This window comes from Hyaena hyaena, unplaced genomic scaffold, assembly GCF_003009895.1.
Source record: "Hyaena hyaena isolate Hyena2069 unplaced genomic scaffold, ASM300989v1 scaffold_445, whole genome shotgun sequence".
In the NCBI taxonomy this organism is placed as follows: domain Eukaryota; kingdom Metazoa; phylum Chordata; class Mammalia; order Carnivora; family Hyaenidae; genus Hyaena; species Hyaena hyaena.
In genome coordinates this window covers 538,724-557,388 of record NW_024081077.1, presented here as the reverse complement: position 1 = coordinate 557,388, position 18,665 = coordinate 538,724, and the positions used below count along the sequence as shown (strand labels likewise).

Below are 18,665 nucleotides of genomic sequence, written 5' to 3'. Positions count from 1 at the left end.
AATCACAAAAGAAAACTCTGGGTGGCTGGGGTGAAGATGCTTTAGTCAATTCATCAGATATGTTAAACCAAACTTCATTTCTCTTTTGCCTTCATGTGTACTTCACCATGTGTGAAACAAATCTTTCTGTATGTATTTAGCTGCCTTTTAAAATCTCATATTACATCTTTCCACAAACCAAGCAATATTCAAAAGATTTGGTAAGCCAAAGGTGACAGCTTGATGTATAGAATTTGCTTCAAACTTTACTTTTAAATATAAATTAAAATGTAGACATTTGTGCATAGCCAATGTCCACTGACTTAAAAGTTTTATAATATTAAGTATACAGTTAATGATGATACATGATATACCTGTGAATTAAAACTTATTTGAAAGACTTTCAAAATCATATTTAAGAGAATATTATTCTTTCTCTTGACACTGATAGAGTAGAATCATGACCTTTCAATGAGGAATTGTTTTAAATATAGTATGTTTGTGATATACAGTAGATAAAATTATTGAAAGGTATTCATTTTTCCAGAAAGCTACTCCACATAAAGAAATTCCTCCCGACCAGGCACCATTGTATCTGAAACTTTCAGAGAGCAGTGTCTTAACTAAGATTAAGCTATTCTATTTTCTACCTAAATCAATTTCACCCAAATGAGGCGTTTGTGCTGTAATTCATTGTTCCCCAGACTCTAAAATCAACCATCTGCCATCAGAGTTTCTGTACAGTAATTAAGGAACTATCCATTAGAACTGGCAAGAGTACAAAGTAAGGAGGTGGGGGCGGGAGGGGAGAAAAACCAAACCACTTAAAAAGAGATGGAAGCTGTGTGTCTGTCGCGTTAACCCCTCCATCTCTCAGCTCTAGATACTGTCATCATCCATGAGGCGACACAGAAGTTAGGAGTCGCCATGAGGCCAACTGCCTCCTGGGTTATCGGAACTGAAAGCGCACTGGGGACTCTGCACGCACTCCATACCTTGAAAGAGAAAGGCTTTCGTCCCATTATGCAGCCCGGGGACCTGGCGCACTCCAGTCGTGGACTCCCCAAGTTCTAACTCTGTCAAGACGTCAATCTGCAGAGAGGGGTCCACACCAAGCCCCCAAACTGGTGGGAGGGTGGGGGAGAAAGAAAAATCTCCATCAAAATACAAGCCTCTTCCTCCAGGGCAGCAAAGAACTGCGGCTAGAGATAATAATTGGGAATTGACGAAGGGAGGTGACTCCCTCCTCCACCATGCAAAGCCTTACCTGAGATCAGCAGCCAAGCTTTAAATAGCGGAGCACCCAGTCCCATTTCCCTGACCTACTTTAAACCCCTCTCAGTGCAAAGTTCCCCCTCAGCCCTCAGACCCCAGACTAAGGGTGTGACCGGCCCTAGCGCCTCCAAGGCAAGCACCGAAAAATCCAAGTGCAAACCCACCACCTACTCCAAGCTCTACACTCCAGACCTACTTCGGATTGAGGAAAAGCAAGGCATCCCCAACCAGCTCCCGGCTGCCTCGAGGCGGGGGCCACCCCATTCCCCGCCCCAGCTCTGGGCCACTCACCTGCTCCAAGACCGAGACCGACGATCAAACAGAATGTTCTCAGTAAGACCCGAGACTCCATGGTGTGGATCTGCTCAGTCCATCGTCTCCCTCTTTAAAAATAAAAATAAAAATCGAAGAGGTTCTCGGAATCAAGCGGGAAAAGAGCGTTTGTGTCTCCTGCCGCTGTCTCGCATCTACTGATTAGTAGGATGAATACGTTTGGTTCCCTAAGAAAAAAATGGGAGGACCCCCCAGGCACGTGAAGAACTTGGACCCTCCAGTGCGCGCATCATTCCCACACGCAGAGCCGAGGCGGCAGCGCCGGCAGAGCCGGGGCCCAGAGGCAGGGGTCGGGCTCGGCCGGGGCTGCTCCGCCAGGGAATTAGCTCGCGAGCTGAATAAAAGCAGCCGAAGTCACGACACCCCCAGAGGAAGGGAGGCGGTCCCAGGAAAGCCGGGGGTGGGGTGGCCTCGCACCGCCCGTCTTCCCAGCCACGCGAACCTGTTGTAAAGGCAGAGACAATGGAGAGAGCGCCGGAGACGCGCAGAGGAGAGACGGCACCCCCGGAACGGGCGGGGCAGGCCCGGGGAGGCGGGGAGACGAGAAGCGGGGAGGGAGTGCCGAGGGCAGGGCGAGGCCCGGCGCTCAGCGTCCCTCTGCTGCTCGGGGCTCCTCGGTCTCCAAGCCCCGTCTAGCGAGCCCCGGAGCTGCTGCAGCCCCGCCCTCCTACCCCCCGCCCTCACTCTCTGGCCCGGGCAACGCCAACCCCCTTTCGGGATCGAAAGATCTAAATTCAAGGTGCTAAGTTGAGGGGCGGTCTTTGCTCTCACCCCTTGATTTGGGGCGCGTGTCTTGAAAGACAGACGGAGAGAAAGGACCACCCAGTCGCAGAAGGCAAGGCTAGGAGACGCGCTCGCCCGCCCTTTAGGCAAAGGAGGGAAGCCCGCGTATTGTCCGCTGGGCTCGGAAGCAGCCCCGGGGACGGAAAAAGGAACTCCCTCTCCGGGGCACGCGGAGGAGGGCTGCCGGAGCAAGCTAGACTCTCCTGGTGGGGCCGGACGAAATAGAAAGAGACTGCGGGAGGCGGGAGGCGAGCCTGGAAATCCCTGCGAGCCCTAGCGGAGAGGTTCCCTGCCTGGGGCGGGGCGCTGGAGCACTTCCCTGGCACGGAAGGCGCAGGGGAGAACTTATTCTGGAACTGCTGGACAGCTCCGGGACCTTGCGCGCCCCCTGCCAGAGAGCGCAGAGAATCGGGCCCCGGTTCTCCAGGACCAGCACAAAGCAGGAGACAAGGGCAGCAGAGCGAGGGGCCTGCCCACGCTGAAAAGAAGAGATGATAGGTAGGTGGGTGGCTGGGTGGGTGGATGGATGGGTGGATGGGTGGGTGGATGGATGGGTGGATGGGTGGGTGGATGGATGGTTGAATAAGAGAAAGAGAGCAGAGAGAGAGGGGAGAGAAATAAGCAGAAGGCAGAGCCTGGGCAAGAGAAAAAGAGCGCCCCCCTACATTGTTGACCACACTCAAGCACTCAAGCCGGCTCTACCCACCCTTCCCACCTATAGGCTGGCACCAAAACAGCGAGGTCATTTGAGGCCTAATTCTCCACGGGCAAAAGTGTATTCAAGGTCAATTGCACATAATATTTTTTAACATAGACCTAAAATTCTGAGGTAAGTTTTGAATAACAATACGTAATGCCCATACTAAAAAGAATTTCAAAAGTGATTAAAATGTTAACTGCTCCAAAGATCAATTGAGTTTCTTCACTTTCCATCCAAATAGATTCTGAATTCTCTTAACAGGTTGCTACACAGCAAGCTATCAGAATAACTAAAGGGCAGAGTCTGAGTCTCCAGCAGAGAAATATGTGCTATATTATACTATAATAGGATGAGGGGGATGTTTTAGCTCTATTCTTGTAATTTTCAAGGGAAAAAAAAACAGAATCTGGACATTTTTCCAGTTTAATTTTTAAGTATCTCTATCAAATTTTCCACATAGATCTATTTGAAATTTTGTAAACCTTAAAAAAGAAATATTCCAGGGGCACGTGGGTGGCTCAGTCGGTTAAGTGTCCGACTTCGGCTCAGGTCATGATCTCACCGTTCGTGGGTTCGAGCCCCTCATCAGGCTCTGTGCTGACTGCCAGCTCAGAGCCTGGAGCCTGTTTCAGATTCTGTGTCTCCCTCCCTCTCTGACCCTCCCCTGCTCATGCTGTCTCTCTCTCAGAAATATTTTTAAAAAAACATTAAAAAATAAAAATTAAAAATATTCCAGTACTTACATGAAGTATTATTGTATGAAATTTCCTAAATTTGCAAAAAAAAAAACCTAATCTAATTGAATTGATTAATTCAAAGGAATTTATTCATCAGGAAAATAAAGATTTTTTCCATAGCAGTACATCAAAAATATGGGATTTTGATAAGTATCAACATTTACATAAAATAAATTTTAGATAATAGATTTAATATTCTAGTAAGAAAGAAAAGTAAATATACATATATATATACATATTTACATGTAGAAGTTCTCCTAACCTATATGTACTCAATCAAATCACAAAATCAGGAGTATTCTCCAATCTCTCTGATGCTCACCTATCATATACTGAAAGCTGATGGTCGGTAAGCTTATCTCTAGCCGCCCCCCCCATACACACTTATGCTTCTTCCAGAAAAGTGGTATTTTGTACCCAAAATTATTACAGCTGAACCTACTACTATAATTATGTGACCTAATTAAAGTTATGGAAACCATTAAAATACGACTACAGAGAGAGACAGAGAAGAGTGAGCTATTTCTATAAAACTAAAGTATAAAGCTTTGGAAACCTGTAAGAAAGGTGAGTCATTGTATTAGCCTGGTTTAGGTTCTCAACTTTAGAACTATGGACATTTTAAGGTTGGACACTTCTTCATTAGGACTGTGCCTTGTAGGATAATTAATAACATCCCTGATCTCTATCCACTTAATGCCAGTATTTTTAATATTCCATTATATATATATGTCCTGTAACTATATCTTTTTGTGTAGCTTCTTAAATTGAACCTCTAGGGAATACAATATGTACACTTAACTTTTCACTATCTCTTCTATGGTAGATGAAGTGGCAGTCTCTATGCTACCACTTCAATTGGAATGCAGAAACTTTACCAGGATACTGGTCTTTTTATCTTTATCCCTTTATGTTGTGGTTCCCTTAAATGTTAAATCCGCATACACTGAAACTTCCTTCAGACAATGTCAAAATGTTTGCTTGCAGTCACTGTGGGAGGCATAATAATGCCCATCTTCTGGAGGATGGCAAAAGAGTTCAGAGTAGCCTAAAATGGGAAGAATTGCTGTGCTGTTGCTGTCTATGAAGATGGAAGACTATAGAAGGCTGTGAGCCCAGGTATGTGGGTGGGCAGCCTCAAGAAGCTGGAAAATACACGAAAAAGGACTCTCCCCTACATCCTTCAGAAAGGATCAGAACAGAACCCTGCCAATACCTTGATTTTAGTCCAGTGAGATTCATTTTAGACTTTTGAGCTATAGAACTATAAAATAATAAATCTGTGCAGTTTTAATCCATGAACTTTGTGGCAATTTGTTTCAGCATTCACAGAAAATTTATGTAAATACTCACCATTTAATAAAAAGTTCAATCAAAATAGTAGGACCGTGACCCTGAGAGGATTCCCTTCTACCATATACAAACCTAAACAAAATGTTTAATACTTTTTTTATTCATAAGAAGAAAGAAAATTCTCAGATGTTATGAGGAAAAGGGGAGCTGGAGACTGGCAGAGAAAGAAGTAGCCAATGCAATAAGTGGAACAAGGTAGGACACAGGGCTTCAGACTCAATGGGGACCCTAAGACAGTGGCATAGGATTTTAATATCCACACAAGAACTGGAAACAATGAATTATGGCAAAAGCCAGAAGAGGTGAAGGTGCTACTGGTCCCTCTGATAAAAATAGGAAGCTCTGGGGGTGCTTACATGGCTCAGTTGCTTGAGCGTCCAACTTTGGCTCAGTTCATGATCTCGTGGTTGACGAGTTTGAGCCCCACTTCAGGCCCTGTGCTGACTGCTCAAAGCCTGGAGCCTGTATTGGGTTCTGTGTCTCCCTCTCTCTCTGCCCCTCCCCTGCTCATGCTGTCTCACTCTGTCTCAAAATTTAAAAAAAAAATTTTTTTTAATTTTAAACAGGAAGCTTTGAAGGATTATACTGCATATAAAAAGAAAATTAAAAATTTTTGTACATTTGTCTAAGATGTGACAAAAGTGCCTTCCAGCTGCACATGACCACAGGTGGAAAATAAAGTCATCTATAATAAATGTCAAATCTCAAGCCTTGCCACTTGCAGACACCCAGTCCAAAATTACACTCCCTATGGTATAGGAATTCTACAGACAGAAATTAGAACAAGAACCCCAGAGTCTCCTGAAGAAGAAAATGTAAAACTTCTATTAAGGGACCTTTCACCACCTCTAGAATATGAGTAAAATTTCTGATGAGGATAAGATCATAACATAATAATAATAATAAAAACAGTGAAATAAAGTACCATGAAAGACAGGAGGCACACACGCAAAAAAAAGATTATCAGTATTTCACAAACTCAGAATATAATAAAAATGTAAAAGTATAAAATAAGTATGTTAAATGATTAATTTTTTAATAAAGGAATACAAAAAATAATGAAAGAACGTAATTGTATGAGAAAAGATTAGACAAATTTCAAATGAAATCAAACAACTTCTGAAAATAAAAGTATATTTAAAAACAATATTTAAAAAACATTGGCTAGCAGTGCCTGGGTGGCTTCGTCAGTTCAGCATCCAACTCTTGGTTTCAGCTCAGGTCACGATCTCAAGGTATGTAAGTTGAGGCCTGTGTCGGACTCCAGGCTGACAGTGACGAGCCTGGTTGGGATTCTCCCTCTCCCTCTTTCTCTGCCCTTCTCCCACTTTCTTTCTCTCTCTCAAAATTTAATAAATAAACTTTAAAAAGAAAAAGCCATTGGCCATAAAAAGCAGCAGATAAAATAACTGGAGGAAAAAAATGAGATCTGAGAATATACTAAGAATGATAAGGTGAGATTCATCATACTAAAAAAAACTATAAATATTAGAATTAGAAGATCCAACACAAACTACTTAGAGATATGGAATAAGAGACCAGAGAGAATGGAAGCAGACAATGTTATAGGAAATATTTAAGCAACAATAAAAATCTTTCAAAAGTTAAAGGATATGAGATTCTAATTCTGGGTAAGATTGGAATAAGCACATTCCACCCTCCCTCTCCCATTGAACAGTATCGAATCTGGACAGAATGCATGTCGTATTTGAGGACTCAGAAAATTAAATAGCAGCAGGCAAAATGAGAAAGAAGACCATAGTTTGAAGTACTACCATACTGGCAATGAGTACTTCTAAGAATAAACCACCACCCAAGTCAGACTGCCTATAAAAGGCTAGTCAAAATTTGCAATCTAAATCCAATTGAGGCATTTGCCTGCTTTAAGAAAAAAAAAGACATTCTCTATAGTACTTAACAAAACTCAGAGTCTCATAACACAATATAAAAATATTCAGGGGGTGCCCAGGTGGCTCAGTTAAGCGTACAACTCTTGATCTCAGCTCAGGTCATGATCTCAGATTTCACAGTTTGTGAGGTTAAGCCCCACACCAAGCTGTCTGCTGACTTTGAAGAGCCTACTTGGAATTCTCTCTCTGTCTTTCTCATTCTCTCACTCTGTCTCTCGCAAAATAAATAAAGAAACTTAAAAGAATTTTTTTAATATTCAGGATATAACCTGAGATTATTTGGCATTTGAAAAAAACAGGGAAATTTCAACTTACATGAGAAAAATATAATCAATGAACACTAATGCCAAGATGACACAGACACTGGAATTATTTTTAAAAAAACACTAAAGAACTATTATAACAATGCTCCAAAAAAAAAAAAAGACAAATACTCTTGAAACAAACAAGACGACAAAAGTGGCAGCAAATAAATAAAAGTAGAGATTTTAGACCTGAAAAGCATAATAACCAAAAATTTAAAACTCATTAAAATGAGCTCAGTACTAGAGATGACAGAGGAAAAAGTGAGCTTGATAGGTCAATTGAAATTATCCAATCTGGACAACAGAGGGAAAACATTTTTTAATAATAAAGCAGCAAAAATTTGTGAGATGAAAACAAAAGGACCTTATTTCATCAGAATCCCAAGAGAGAAGAGTTCAGTACCAAAATAAGTATTTCAAGAAATAATGGTCTAAGGCTCCTTGAATTTGTCAAAAGATGTAAACTAGCAGATTCAAGAAGCTCAGTAAATCCCAAAGAGGATAAACTCAAAGGAATCCATGACCAACCATATCATAATTAAACTGCTTAAAACAGCAAGAAAGAAAGAAAGAAAGAAAGAAAGAAAGAAAGAAAGAAAGAAAGAAAGAAAGAACGAACGAACGAACAAGGGAGGTAGGGAGGGAGGAAGAAAGAAAACTCTTACAAAGAGAAAAATATTGAAAGCTATCAGAGAAAAATGACACATTATTTATAGGGAAGCAACAATTTAAATGAATACAGACTTCTCATAAGGAACTACAAAGGCTAGATGGAGGGGAACAACATTTTTTAAAGTGCTCAAAGAACACTGTCATTCCACAATTCTATATCTGGTGAAAATACCTTCAGGAGTAAAGATGAAGGAAAAAACATTCTCAGATGAAGAAAATGTAAAATAACTGGTTGTCAGCAGACCTGCTTTGAAAGAACTGCTATGGGAAGTTCTTCAAAACAGAAGGGAAATGATAACTGAAAGATAACTAGCATATCAGATATCAAGAAATAGCAACAGAAACGGTAAATATCTAGGTAAATAAAATAGACTATTCTTCTCTTGAGTTTTGTAAAATATGTTTGATGGTTATATCAGTTTTCTATTGATGGTATAACAAATTACCACAAAATTGGCAGCTTAAAATAACACAAATTTATAATCTTACAGTTCTGTAGGTCATAAACCTGACACTGGTCTCATCCGGCTAAGCTCAAAGTGTTTATAAGGTTGTATTCCTTTCTAAAGTCTCCAAGAAAACATTTTTCAACTTCTACAGAGAGTCTGCATTCCTTTGCTCATTACCCGCTTCCATCTTCAAAACCAGCAACAGCAGCCTACCTCCTCTGACAATGCATCTTCTGTTTCTCTGACTATAGTTTGGAAAGGTCCTCAGCTTTTAAGCACTAATATGATGGCATTGGGGTCATCTGGATAATCTAGAAATAATTCCTCCACCTGAAGGCCCTTACCCTTAATCATTTCTATAAAGTTCTTTTTCATGTCAGGGAACATACTCACAGGTTCTGAGGATTAGGGTGTGTACATCTTTAAAGAGACATTCTTGTGGTTATCATAATGACTGAAAGAATTATTTTAAAATTGTCTAAAGGGGGGGTGCAGCTGGGTAGCTCAGTCCATCAACTGTCTGACTTCGATTCAGATCATGATCTCATGTCTGTCTCTGTGCTGACAGCTCAGAGCCTGGAGCCTGCTTCAGATTCTGTGTCTCCCTATCTCTCTGCCCCTCCCCTGCTCATGCTCTATCTCTCTCTCAAAAAAAAAAAAAAAAAAAATTAAAAAATATAAATTAATTAATTTATTAAAGGAAAATAAAATTGTCTAAGGGGGTTTCAAAGTATATATATTTAATACATAAAACAATCACAACATAAAAAGACGAGGATAAAGGAACCAATACGGTGGTAAAGTTTCATATTCTAATTGTAGTGGTAACATATGAACTCTAAGTAGACAGTAAAAAGTTAAGTATGTATATTTTATTCTCTAGAATACTAATTTAAAAAGTTATACAAAGATATAGTTAAAAGATACAATAGATAAAATGGAATACTAAAAAATATTCAAATAACTTGAAAGAAGGCAGGAAAGGGTTAAGAAAGGTAGAAGGAATAAAGACAAAAGAAATAACAAAATTATAGATCAAAATCCATACACATCAATAATGGCATTAAATATAAGTGGTCTAAACACAATAATTAAAAGACCAAGCTTGTCAGAATGAACTTGAAAAATATAATCCAACTATATGCTGTTACAAAATTAATTTAAAATATAATGTGGTAAATTTAAGGCAAAAGGATTGAGAAAATACATACTATGCAATCATGAATCAAAAGAAAGTTCAAGTGGTTATATTAATGTCAAAAAAAAAATACATTTTAGAGCAAAGAAAATTACCAGGGAAAAAAAAGAAGTACATTACACAACAATAAAAGGATCAATTCACAAGGAAGTCCTAAATGGATGAAATGATTTACCATGCTCATTGATAAAAAGATTTCATGTTAAGGTATCAGTAATGTAGATCTACTCATATACATCTACAGATTTAAGACATTCCAGTTAAAATCCCAGCAGGCTACTTGGTAGCAATTGATAAGCTGATTCTAAAATTTATATGAAAAGGCAAAGAAAATAGAAAAGCCAAATATTGGGGCACCTGGGTGGGTCAGTCGGTTCAGTGTCCGACTTCGGCTCACGTCATGATCTCACGGTTCATGGGTTCGAGCCCCGCGTTGGGCTCTGTGCTGACAGCCAGCTCAGAGCCTGGAGCCTGTTTCAGATTCTGTATCTCCCTCTCTCTCTGACCCTCTCCTGCTCACGTTGTCTCTCTCTCTCTCTCAGAAATAAATTTAAAAAATAAAAGAGAAAAGCCAAAAATTATTGAAAGAAAGAAAAATTAGTGGCACCTGAGTGGCTCAGTCAGTTCAGCATCAGAGCTGACAGCTCAGAGCCTGGAGTCTGTTGAAACCTGTGTCTCCCTCTCTCTCTGCCCCTTCTCTGTTTACACTCTGTCTCTCTGTCTCTCTCTCTCTCTCTCAATAATAAATAAACATTAAAGAAAGAGAAAAATTGGAGGATTCACACCATCTGACTTCAAGCTTCTATAAAGCTATAAATCAACACTATGATATTAGGATGAGGACAGACATAAATTAATGGCATAAACTAAAGAGTATAGGAATAGACACACATACATGCTTACTTGATTTTTTATGAAAGCATAGATATTTCAACGGATAATTGATAAATTTTTTAAATTTTAATTCTAGTATAATTAACATACAGTGTTACATTAGTTTCAAGTGTACAATATAGTGATTCAGCAATTCTATGCATTATTCAGTACTCATCATGACAAGTGTACTCTTAATTCCCTTCACCTATTTCACTCATTACCTCACCCACCTCCCCTATGGTAACCATAAGGATTTTGGGTCAGTTTGCAGGGGGAAGGTGTTTTGTTTTTAGAGACAGAGACCACACACAAGTAGGGGAGTAGGGCAGAGGGAGAGAGAGACTCTTAAGCAGCTCCACAACCAGCACACAGCCCAAAGTGGGGCTCAATCCCACAACCCTGGGATAATGACTTGAGCCGAAATCAAGAGTCAGACACTCAACCAACTGAGCCACCCAGGAACCCCTCTGGTAACCATCAGCTTGTTCTCTGTATAAAAGAGTCTGTTTTTTGGTTTGTTTCTTTTACTGTTTGTTCATTTGTATTTGTTTCTTAAATTCCACATATGAATGAAATTACATGGTATTTATCTTTCTCTGACTGACCTATTTCACTTAACCTTATACTCCCTAGACCCATCCATGCTGTTACAAATGGCAAAATTTTATTACTTTTTATGGCTGAGTAATATCCCATTATAATGTACATCACATCTTCTTTATCTACTCATCTAGATATAAATGATAATTTTTAAAGTTTTATTTAAGTAATCTCTATACCTAACAGAGGCTCAAACTCACAACCCTGAGATCAAGAGTCGCATGATCAAGAGTCTCATGCTCTTTGGACTGAGCCAGCCAGGCGTCCAAGTAAATGAAAATTTTTTTTACAATGATACTTGAACATATATCTAATAAAGGACTTCTATTTAAATTATATAAAGAACTTTTATATTTCAGTAAGACAAAAAATTCAATTAAAAAAGAAAACAAGCAAATATTTAGAGACTTTACAAAAGAGATATATAGACAGCAAGTACATGAAAAGTTACCCACATCAGTACTCATTAAGAAAATCCAAATTAAAATCACAGTGAGATACAGAATTGTCAGAATGGCTAAAGTTAAAAGGGCTGTCATTCCAAATGCAAAAAAGATACAAACTGACATAAGCTCTGATTCCTTGCTGGAGGGAATAAAAATGGTACCGGCCCTTTGCAGACCTGTTTAGAAACTTCTTATAAAGTGAAATACTCACTCCTAGGTATTTATTCCAGAGAAATAAAATCATATTTCCTCTAAAAGACCTATCTCTGAATGTTTACAGTAGCTTTATTCATTTTAACCAAATGTAGAAATAGCGCATATGTCTACAGACTGATAAATGGATAAATTCATACAATGGAACACTACTTAGCAATGAAGCACAATGAACTACGAAAGCAGGCAGCAATATGCTTCTTCCACACAGTGACTGTCACTAAGCCCAGGATGATGATAGAGTGATCCTGGACTCTTTTCCTGTTCCCTTCATTTTACATTAACAACCATCAGAGAGAGCGCCTGGGTGGCTCAGTCAATTAAGCGTCTGACATGGGCTCAGATAATGATCTCGCAGTTCATGGGTTCGAGTCCCTCGTCAGGCTCTGTGCTGACAGCTCAGAGCCTGGAGCCTGCTTCAGATTCTGTGTCTCTCTTTCTCTCTGCCCCTCCCCTGCTTGCGCTCTGTCTCTCTCAAAAATAAATAAGCATTTAAAAAAATCATCAGATTTTTCTAAAGGCTTTCTATTCCAGGGCTCAAGGCAGAGTGGTTAGATTTGTTTAGCCAACCACACACGCATACATCTCCCTTACTCCACATGTAACCTGAAAGGGCCTAACACTTCAAGACTGTTTATGAGGTTTTGTTGAAACAATAGGACCACATAAAATAATAAAATGATTCTGGAAGTAGCACAGTACAAAGAGAAAACGGAGATTGATCACATTAAATAGCAAAAAGAAAAAGTGTAAAAGCAAAAAGATTAGAATAAAGAGGCAGTATCTCAAAGGGAGAATGAGATGAAAAAAGAATGGTAAGTGAGGAAAATAGAATTTTTATAACAAGGATGTCTTTTCTTACATAGCATGCTCTTCCTCACTTGTGACAGGGGAAGGTAAAAGAGATGCCCACTGGGGACATGAGAAGAGGTGAACTTTCAGTCAACATTCTTTATATCCTCTACACACTTTGTACTATTCACACACCTCAACTGAAACTTTCTAAGAAAAATAAGACAAATGTTGTTAACGGTTCTAGAGAACGTGGTGAAAGATACAAGCTTGGAACTTGCTCAGGAGCCCTGGGTCAAGGCCTTGCCCACCTCTTTACTGAGGTAAACACAACCTCCCTGCACCTGTTATCGGGATATCATAATAACTAGAGCTTATCTATCCCAGGGCTGAGGAGGGTCAAGTCCACTTAAAAAATCGCTACACGGCATATAAACGCGAGTTCTTCCTGTTGTCATATTAAACTATGCCGCATCAGGGTTGGCCTGTTTCTGTCATATCCTTAGTGATTCAGTTACCAAAATGTAAAATAATGCTAATTAAAAATAGTCCATAGGAGTAAGCAAGGAAGGGAGAAAAGGAAATGTGATTATGGTTAACGAACTATTGTGAGCCTTTTTGGTTAAAATATGTATATAGCGTTCTAAGTACAGTACTGACTTACTGCCTTATCAAATGTTATCAGTCTCCAAGAGCTATGAGTCACTGGTTTAAAAACTTATCCCACCATACAGCCCTTATTTTTAACTGCCAATGGACAAGCAGAGTGAGCACTGGCTGCTTTTGCCAAAACACTGCAATACTTACTGTTCATCTAAACAGAATGAAGCATCCATGTGGACCCATCCAGTCTGCTGGCTTCTGGCCTCACTTAAAGTTTTCTATTAAAAGACAGGGCTTTGTCCAGCATTAAGAGACAAAGTAACCCTCCTTAGAAGGGCTAAAGTCTAGCATATTCTTAGTGACACCCAGAAGCCAATTTTACTTCTATCAGATTCTTCCCTTCACTGTAAACCCACCTCCAGAAATGGTAAATATAGACATCCTTAAAAATTCCATTTTCGGGGCGCCTGGGTGGCTCAGTCGGTTAAGCATCCGACTTCAGCTCGGGTCATGATCTCACAGTTCGTGGGTTCAAGTCCCACATCAGGCTCTGCGCTGACAGCTAGCTCAGAGCCTGGAGCCTGTTTCAGATTATGTGTCTCCCTCTCTGACCCTCTCCTGCTCATGCTGTCTCTCTCTCTTTCAGAAATAAATAAAATCTTTTTTAAAAAATTCCATTTTCAAAGGAATATTTTTATTTGATTCTGCCACTTCTGTCATCAGAAATCATTCTCTTTTATCAAAGGCTATATATAGCCCACACCTTAAAGAAAATCTATTAAGTTCAGATCTCAAGACACAATAATTCAAAATCTTTCCTGACTCATCATATAATTCTTGCTAGTGCTTAGCTACTGACATTAGAATCTTCTTTTTGATGAACATGTAGTTGCTAGATGGAAAGTACAGACCACATTTCCCAAATACATGGCTTGAGAACAAAGATAAGTTTATGTTAGTATCTTAAGAGGCTGGCAGCGACCCAGAATCAGCGTGAGCTCAGCCAATGTGTCTGTGCACACATATCATCAAACCCTCTGACAGGAAGAAATGCCTCAAGAATTCTGTCACCATGCCAGGGCCAGCCTCTATTTCCAGCTTTACTATCTTGGCCAAAGGCTGGAGCTGAGAATGCAAACCGAACGCCAGAGCTGCTGAGTGAGCAGGAAAAAAAAAATGTGTGAGTGGTGAGGGGGTGCTGGAGCCATCATTCTTTTCCCATGCAGGCTGACTCTTAACATTTGCAGCGCTAAGTAAGGGACTTGCTGGGAAGACTGGTCACTTACAATCATGGCAGAAGAAAGCTGGGGTTCTCATTTTGCACACCAAGACAAAGACAAGTCATGTAATTTGTTCAAAAATCACACAACTAATTAATTTCAGAGCTAGCTCATAAGATTCATTCCCTTAATTTATTCTTTTACTCAACTGGTATTTGTAGAGGTACACCTCTGTGATGAGCACCAGGTTCTGTGCCTCAGATGAGCAAAACTCAACCAGAGTCCAGGCGCACTTGGGCAAGAGAGTCCTTATGAACAGCCACAGACTAATCTAAACATATAACCATTGCCGCTAGATCTTCTGAGAAAAGGATACGCCATTCCCTTGGACTTACATGAACAGCTACATGAAATCTTACCTAGGGCCAACCTATAACCCTCCGACCAAATCTCTCACTAGCTCCCCAGTCACTCTCTCCAGCACACTGTGGGTGTTTCTCGAACCAGCCCAGTATGTCCCTGCCTCAGGAACATCACATTCCCAGTTTTCTCTGTCTGGAATGCTCTTCTCCCACACAGCTGCTTTACTTCTTTCCAAAGTCACCTTCTCGGTACGATCTTCCCAAACAATCCTAGTTTCAATTGCAACACCCCCCCCCAACATACATACCCAGCACTTCCTAAATCCTTCCCTTAATTTATATTTATGCTATATATATACTTGTTAATTGTCAATGTTCATCCCCACTCCATGATCTAAGCTCTATTTTTACAGGTTTATTTACTGCTTTATTCTTAATACAACAGTGTTTGGCACTTTGTAGGTGTCAGGAAATATTTGCTGAAAACAATGGATAAAAACATACCTACTGTGTGTCTGGCATATTGTAAACATTCAATAAATGGTAGCCACTATTAGAATTTGCTATAGTGAAATTATGCAAGCTATTGATCAAGAGGACCAAACCCTCTAGGGCATGCAAAATCTCCTCGTTAACTTCTACAGAGCATTCTACCTAGTTGCTAAGATATGACAAAAGCCTGCTTCTTTTATCTCTAGATCACTACTATACATTCAAAATGGGTTCAACAAATGATTTTTTATGGCGATCTTAAGTTTCTGAGCAAAACCTCCTGTGTAAAATTTGCAGCAGTTTTGTAACATAATTTTTTTAGCAACCAAAAGAAATTGACAACTTATTTTCACTTGTTATTTATCCCAGCACTTCAGGTTGTTATGGATCATACACAAGAATATGCCTCAAAATGACTTCAAGTTGGGATAAAGCACAGACATTCTTTTTTCATTTCATATTTTTTCCCATTGTCTTTAGTTTCCTCCCTTACACACAGCAAACTGTGTCACTGTGACTGACAACTATTTGCCAACATTTCAGGTATATTTTTCAACTTTTTGCTTTTCTTTTTTTAATTTTATGTTTGCTTGTTTTTTATTTATTTTTGAGACAGAGAGAGACAGAGTATGAGCAGGGGAGGGGCAGAGGGAGAGGGAGACACAGAATCTGAAACAGGCTCCAGGCTCTGAGCTGTCAGCACAGAACCTGATGCAGGGCTCGAACCCATGAACCGTGAGATCATGACCTGAGCCAAAGTCGGATGCTTAACCAACTGAGCCACCCAGACGCCCCCAACTTTTTGCTTTTCTATTCTCTTTGTCCACACATCAAATTATTTTTTTTTCCTCTGGTTTGACTACTGTTGTATCCTGTTTCGTTCTAAAGATGATATGTTATTTTAATTGACAAAACCCAGGTGTTCAAAATAGTATATTTATTTTCTGTACCTCATATTGAATTTAAGTCCTCATTTTTCCCTGATGAAAATATATCTATGGTTATTGAGTGCTTCTTACGTGTCAGAGATTGTTGTAAAAGAATTCACTCACTAATTCTCATGTTAGTCCTATGAGGTACCCACATTACAGAGGAGGAAAGTGAGGCACAGAGAAGTTAAATATCTTCACTAGGGTCATATAGCTTGTAGTGGGAGACCTGGGATTCAAACACAGGTGGCGTGATGCCAGAGTTGATGGTCTCAGCCATGCTACTATCGTGATCTCTTTTTTTTTTTTTTAATTTTTTTTTTAATGTTTTATTTATTTCTAGGAGAGAGAGAGCGTGAGCAGGGGAGGGTCAGAGAGAGAGGGAGTCACAGATTGAAACAGGCTCCAGGCTCTGAGCTGGCAGTCAGCACAGAGCCCGACGCGGGGCTCGAACCCACGAACCGCGAGATCATGACCTAAGCGAAAGTCGGACGCTTAACCGACTAAGCCACCCAGGCGCCCCTATCGTGATCTCTTTCAAAAGTTGCTAGAAAAAGTGCTCCATAAGCAATATGCATTCTTTCTGCAGGACATCCTGGTAATGGGTCCTCTGTTTTCAACTCAGCCATTGTCACTGATGGAACTCAGGTTCATCAGGATCATGTCCCTTGAGAGCCAAAGTCTTTTATTTTATTATTATTGTTATTTTATTTTGTTAATCTTCTTAATTATTGAATTTTGTTAATTCTAATATTTTTTTAAGTAGGCTCCATGCCCAGCACAGAGCCCAACATGGACCTTGAACTCACAACCCTTAGATCAAGACCTGAGGTGAGATCAAGAGCTGGATGTATAACCAACTGAGCCACTAGGCTCCCCTTAATCCTAAATTTTTTAAGCGGTTATGTGTCATCATTTAAAAATTTTTTACTTTGTTTATAAATTTATTTACTTATAAAATTTCTTACTTCTAATTAAATAAATAAATAGTTCTTACTTCCATGATTTTTTTTTCTACCTTTCCCACTAGATTAAAAGCTCTGCAAGTCTGGGCGCCCGGGTGGCTTAGTCGGTTAAGCGTCTGACTTTCGCTCAGGTCATGATCTCACGGTTTGTGGGTTCGAGCCTCGCGTCGGGCTCTGTGCTGACTGCCAGGTCAGAGCCTGGAGCCTGTTTCAGATTCTGTGTCTCCCTCTCTCTCTGACCCTCCCCTGCTCATGCTGTCTCTCTCTCTCCTAGAAATAAATATTTTAAAAAAAAATAAAAAATAAAAAATAAAAGCTCTGCAAGAGCAAGGCTTATATCTATTTTATTTATAACTGTGCACTCAGAGCCCAGCATAATGCCAGGCAGTAAGTTTGGGGTTCAGTGCATATTTCTTCAAAAAAACTGAAATGGAATTTCCTCTCCCTCTTTTTATTCAATTTTTTATATTGTGATTCCATAATCCTGACTTGAGAGAACCGCAGAATAATATATTCAATAAATATATAGATATAGACATATAAATAGATATAAATAGATATATTTATTGAATATATTGGCAAAGTACACTATAAGTAAAGACTGAAGACTTGTTTTCAGATATCTTTCAGAAAGGGAGTGAGCTTATTCCAATAGCACATTCATGATGCTGCAGTTTTCTTTCTAACCTCCGGTAATTGTTCGACACAGGGTAAGGCATCTGGCAAACTGGTGAGGTTGTCACCCAGCTGAGAGAACATGGGCGTGCTTCAGAGTAGGATTTAATTTTTTTTTTGAAGACATGAGCACTTGAAGAAAGGAATCAGCATGTGAAGGTGCATGAGTGAACAGTTTAGCAGATAACCAGAGTGCAAAGTAAAACATCACCAGACTGACAGACCACACTCCAGGTTTCTACTGCCAATTCCACCATTTGTCAATTGGACAAGTCAATGGATCTCCATCATAGCCACCATGCCACCATCTTCATTATAGTCCTAAAAATATCTAACATACAAATTGCCTACTAACTTTTATGAATTATTTCATTCAATCATGACAAGAGACCTATAAGGTAAAGACCATTATTTATTATCATCAAACTAATGCAGATAAAGAAATCAAAGCATAGAGAAATTTCGTAACTTACCTAAGGTCAATATTAGGTAAGGGGCACAACTGGACTTTAAATCTTAATCTACTGGGGCCTAGGTGGCTCAGTTAAGCATCCGACTTTGGCTCAGGTTGTGATCTCACAGCTCATAGGTCTGAGCCCCATGGGGGCTCTGTGCTGACAGCTCAGAGCTGGAGCCTGCTTCAGATTCTGTCTCCCTCTCTCTCTGCCCCTCCCCAACTTGCATGCATGCAGGTTCACTCTGTCTCTCTCTCTCAAAAATGAATAAACATTTAAAAATTGAATCTTAACAATCTAGTTTGAGGGGTGCCTGGGTGGGTCAGTAGGTTAAGTGTCCAAC

The 18,665-nt window shown here is 39.9% G+C and overlaps 1 protein-coding gene across 1 annotated transcript in view; it reads right to left on the bottom strand.

Moving 5' to 3' along the window:
• The window catches only part of NELL2 (neural EGFL like 2), a 340,664-nt gene extending 338,621 nt beyond the window's left edge, over positions 1-2,043 (bottom strand). Inside the window, exons 1-2 of the mRNA XM_039253298.1 lie at positions 1,546-2,043; positions 975-1,103 (exon numbers count right to left, since the gene is read on the bottom strand). Coding sequence (XP_039109229.1) covers positions 975-1,103; positions 1,546-1,606 — 190 coding nt within the window. The 5' untranslated portion in view covers positions 1,607-2,043. The remainder of the gene's footprint in view (positions 1-974; positions 1,104-1,545) is intronic.
• Positions 2,044-18,665: the final 16,622 nt, after the last annotated feature.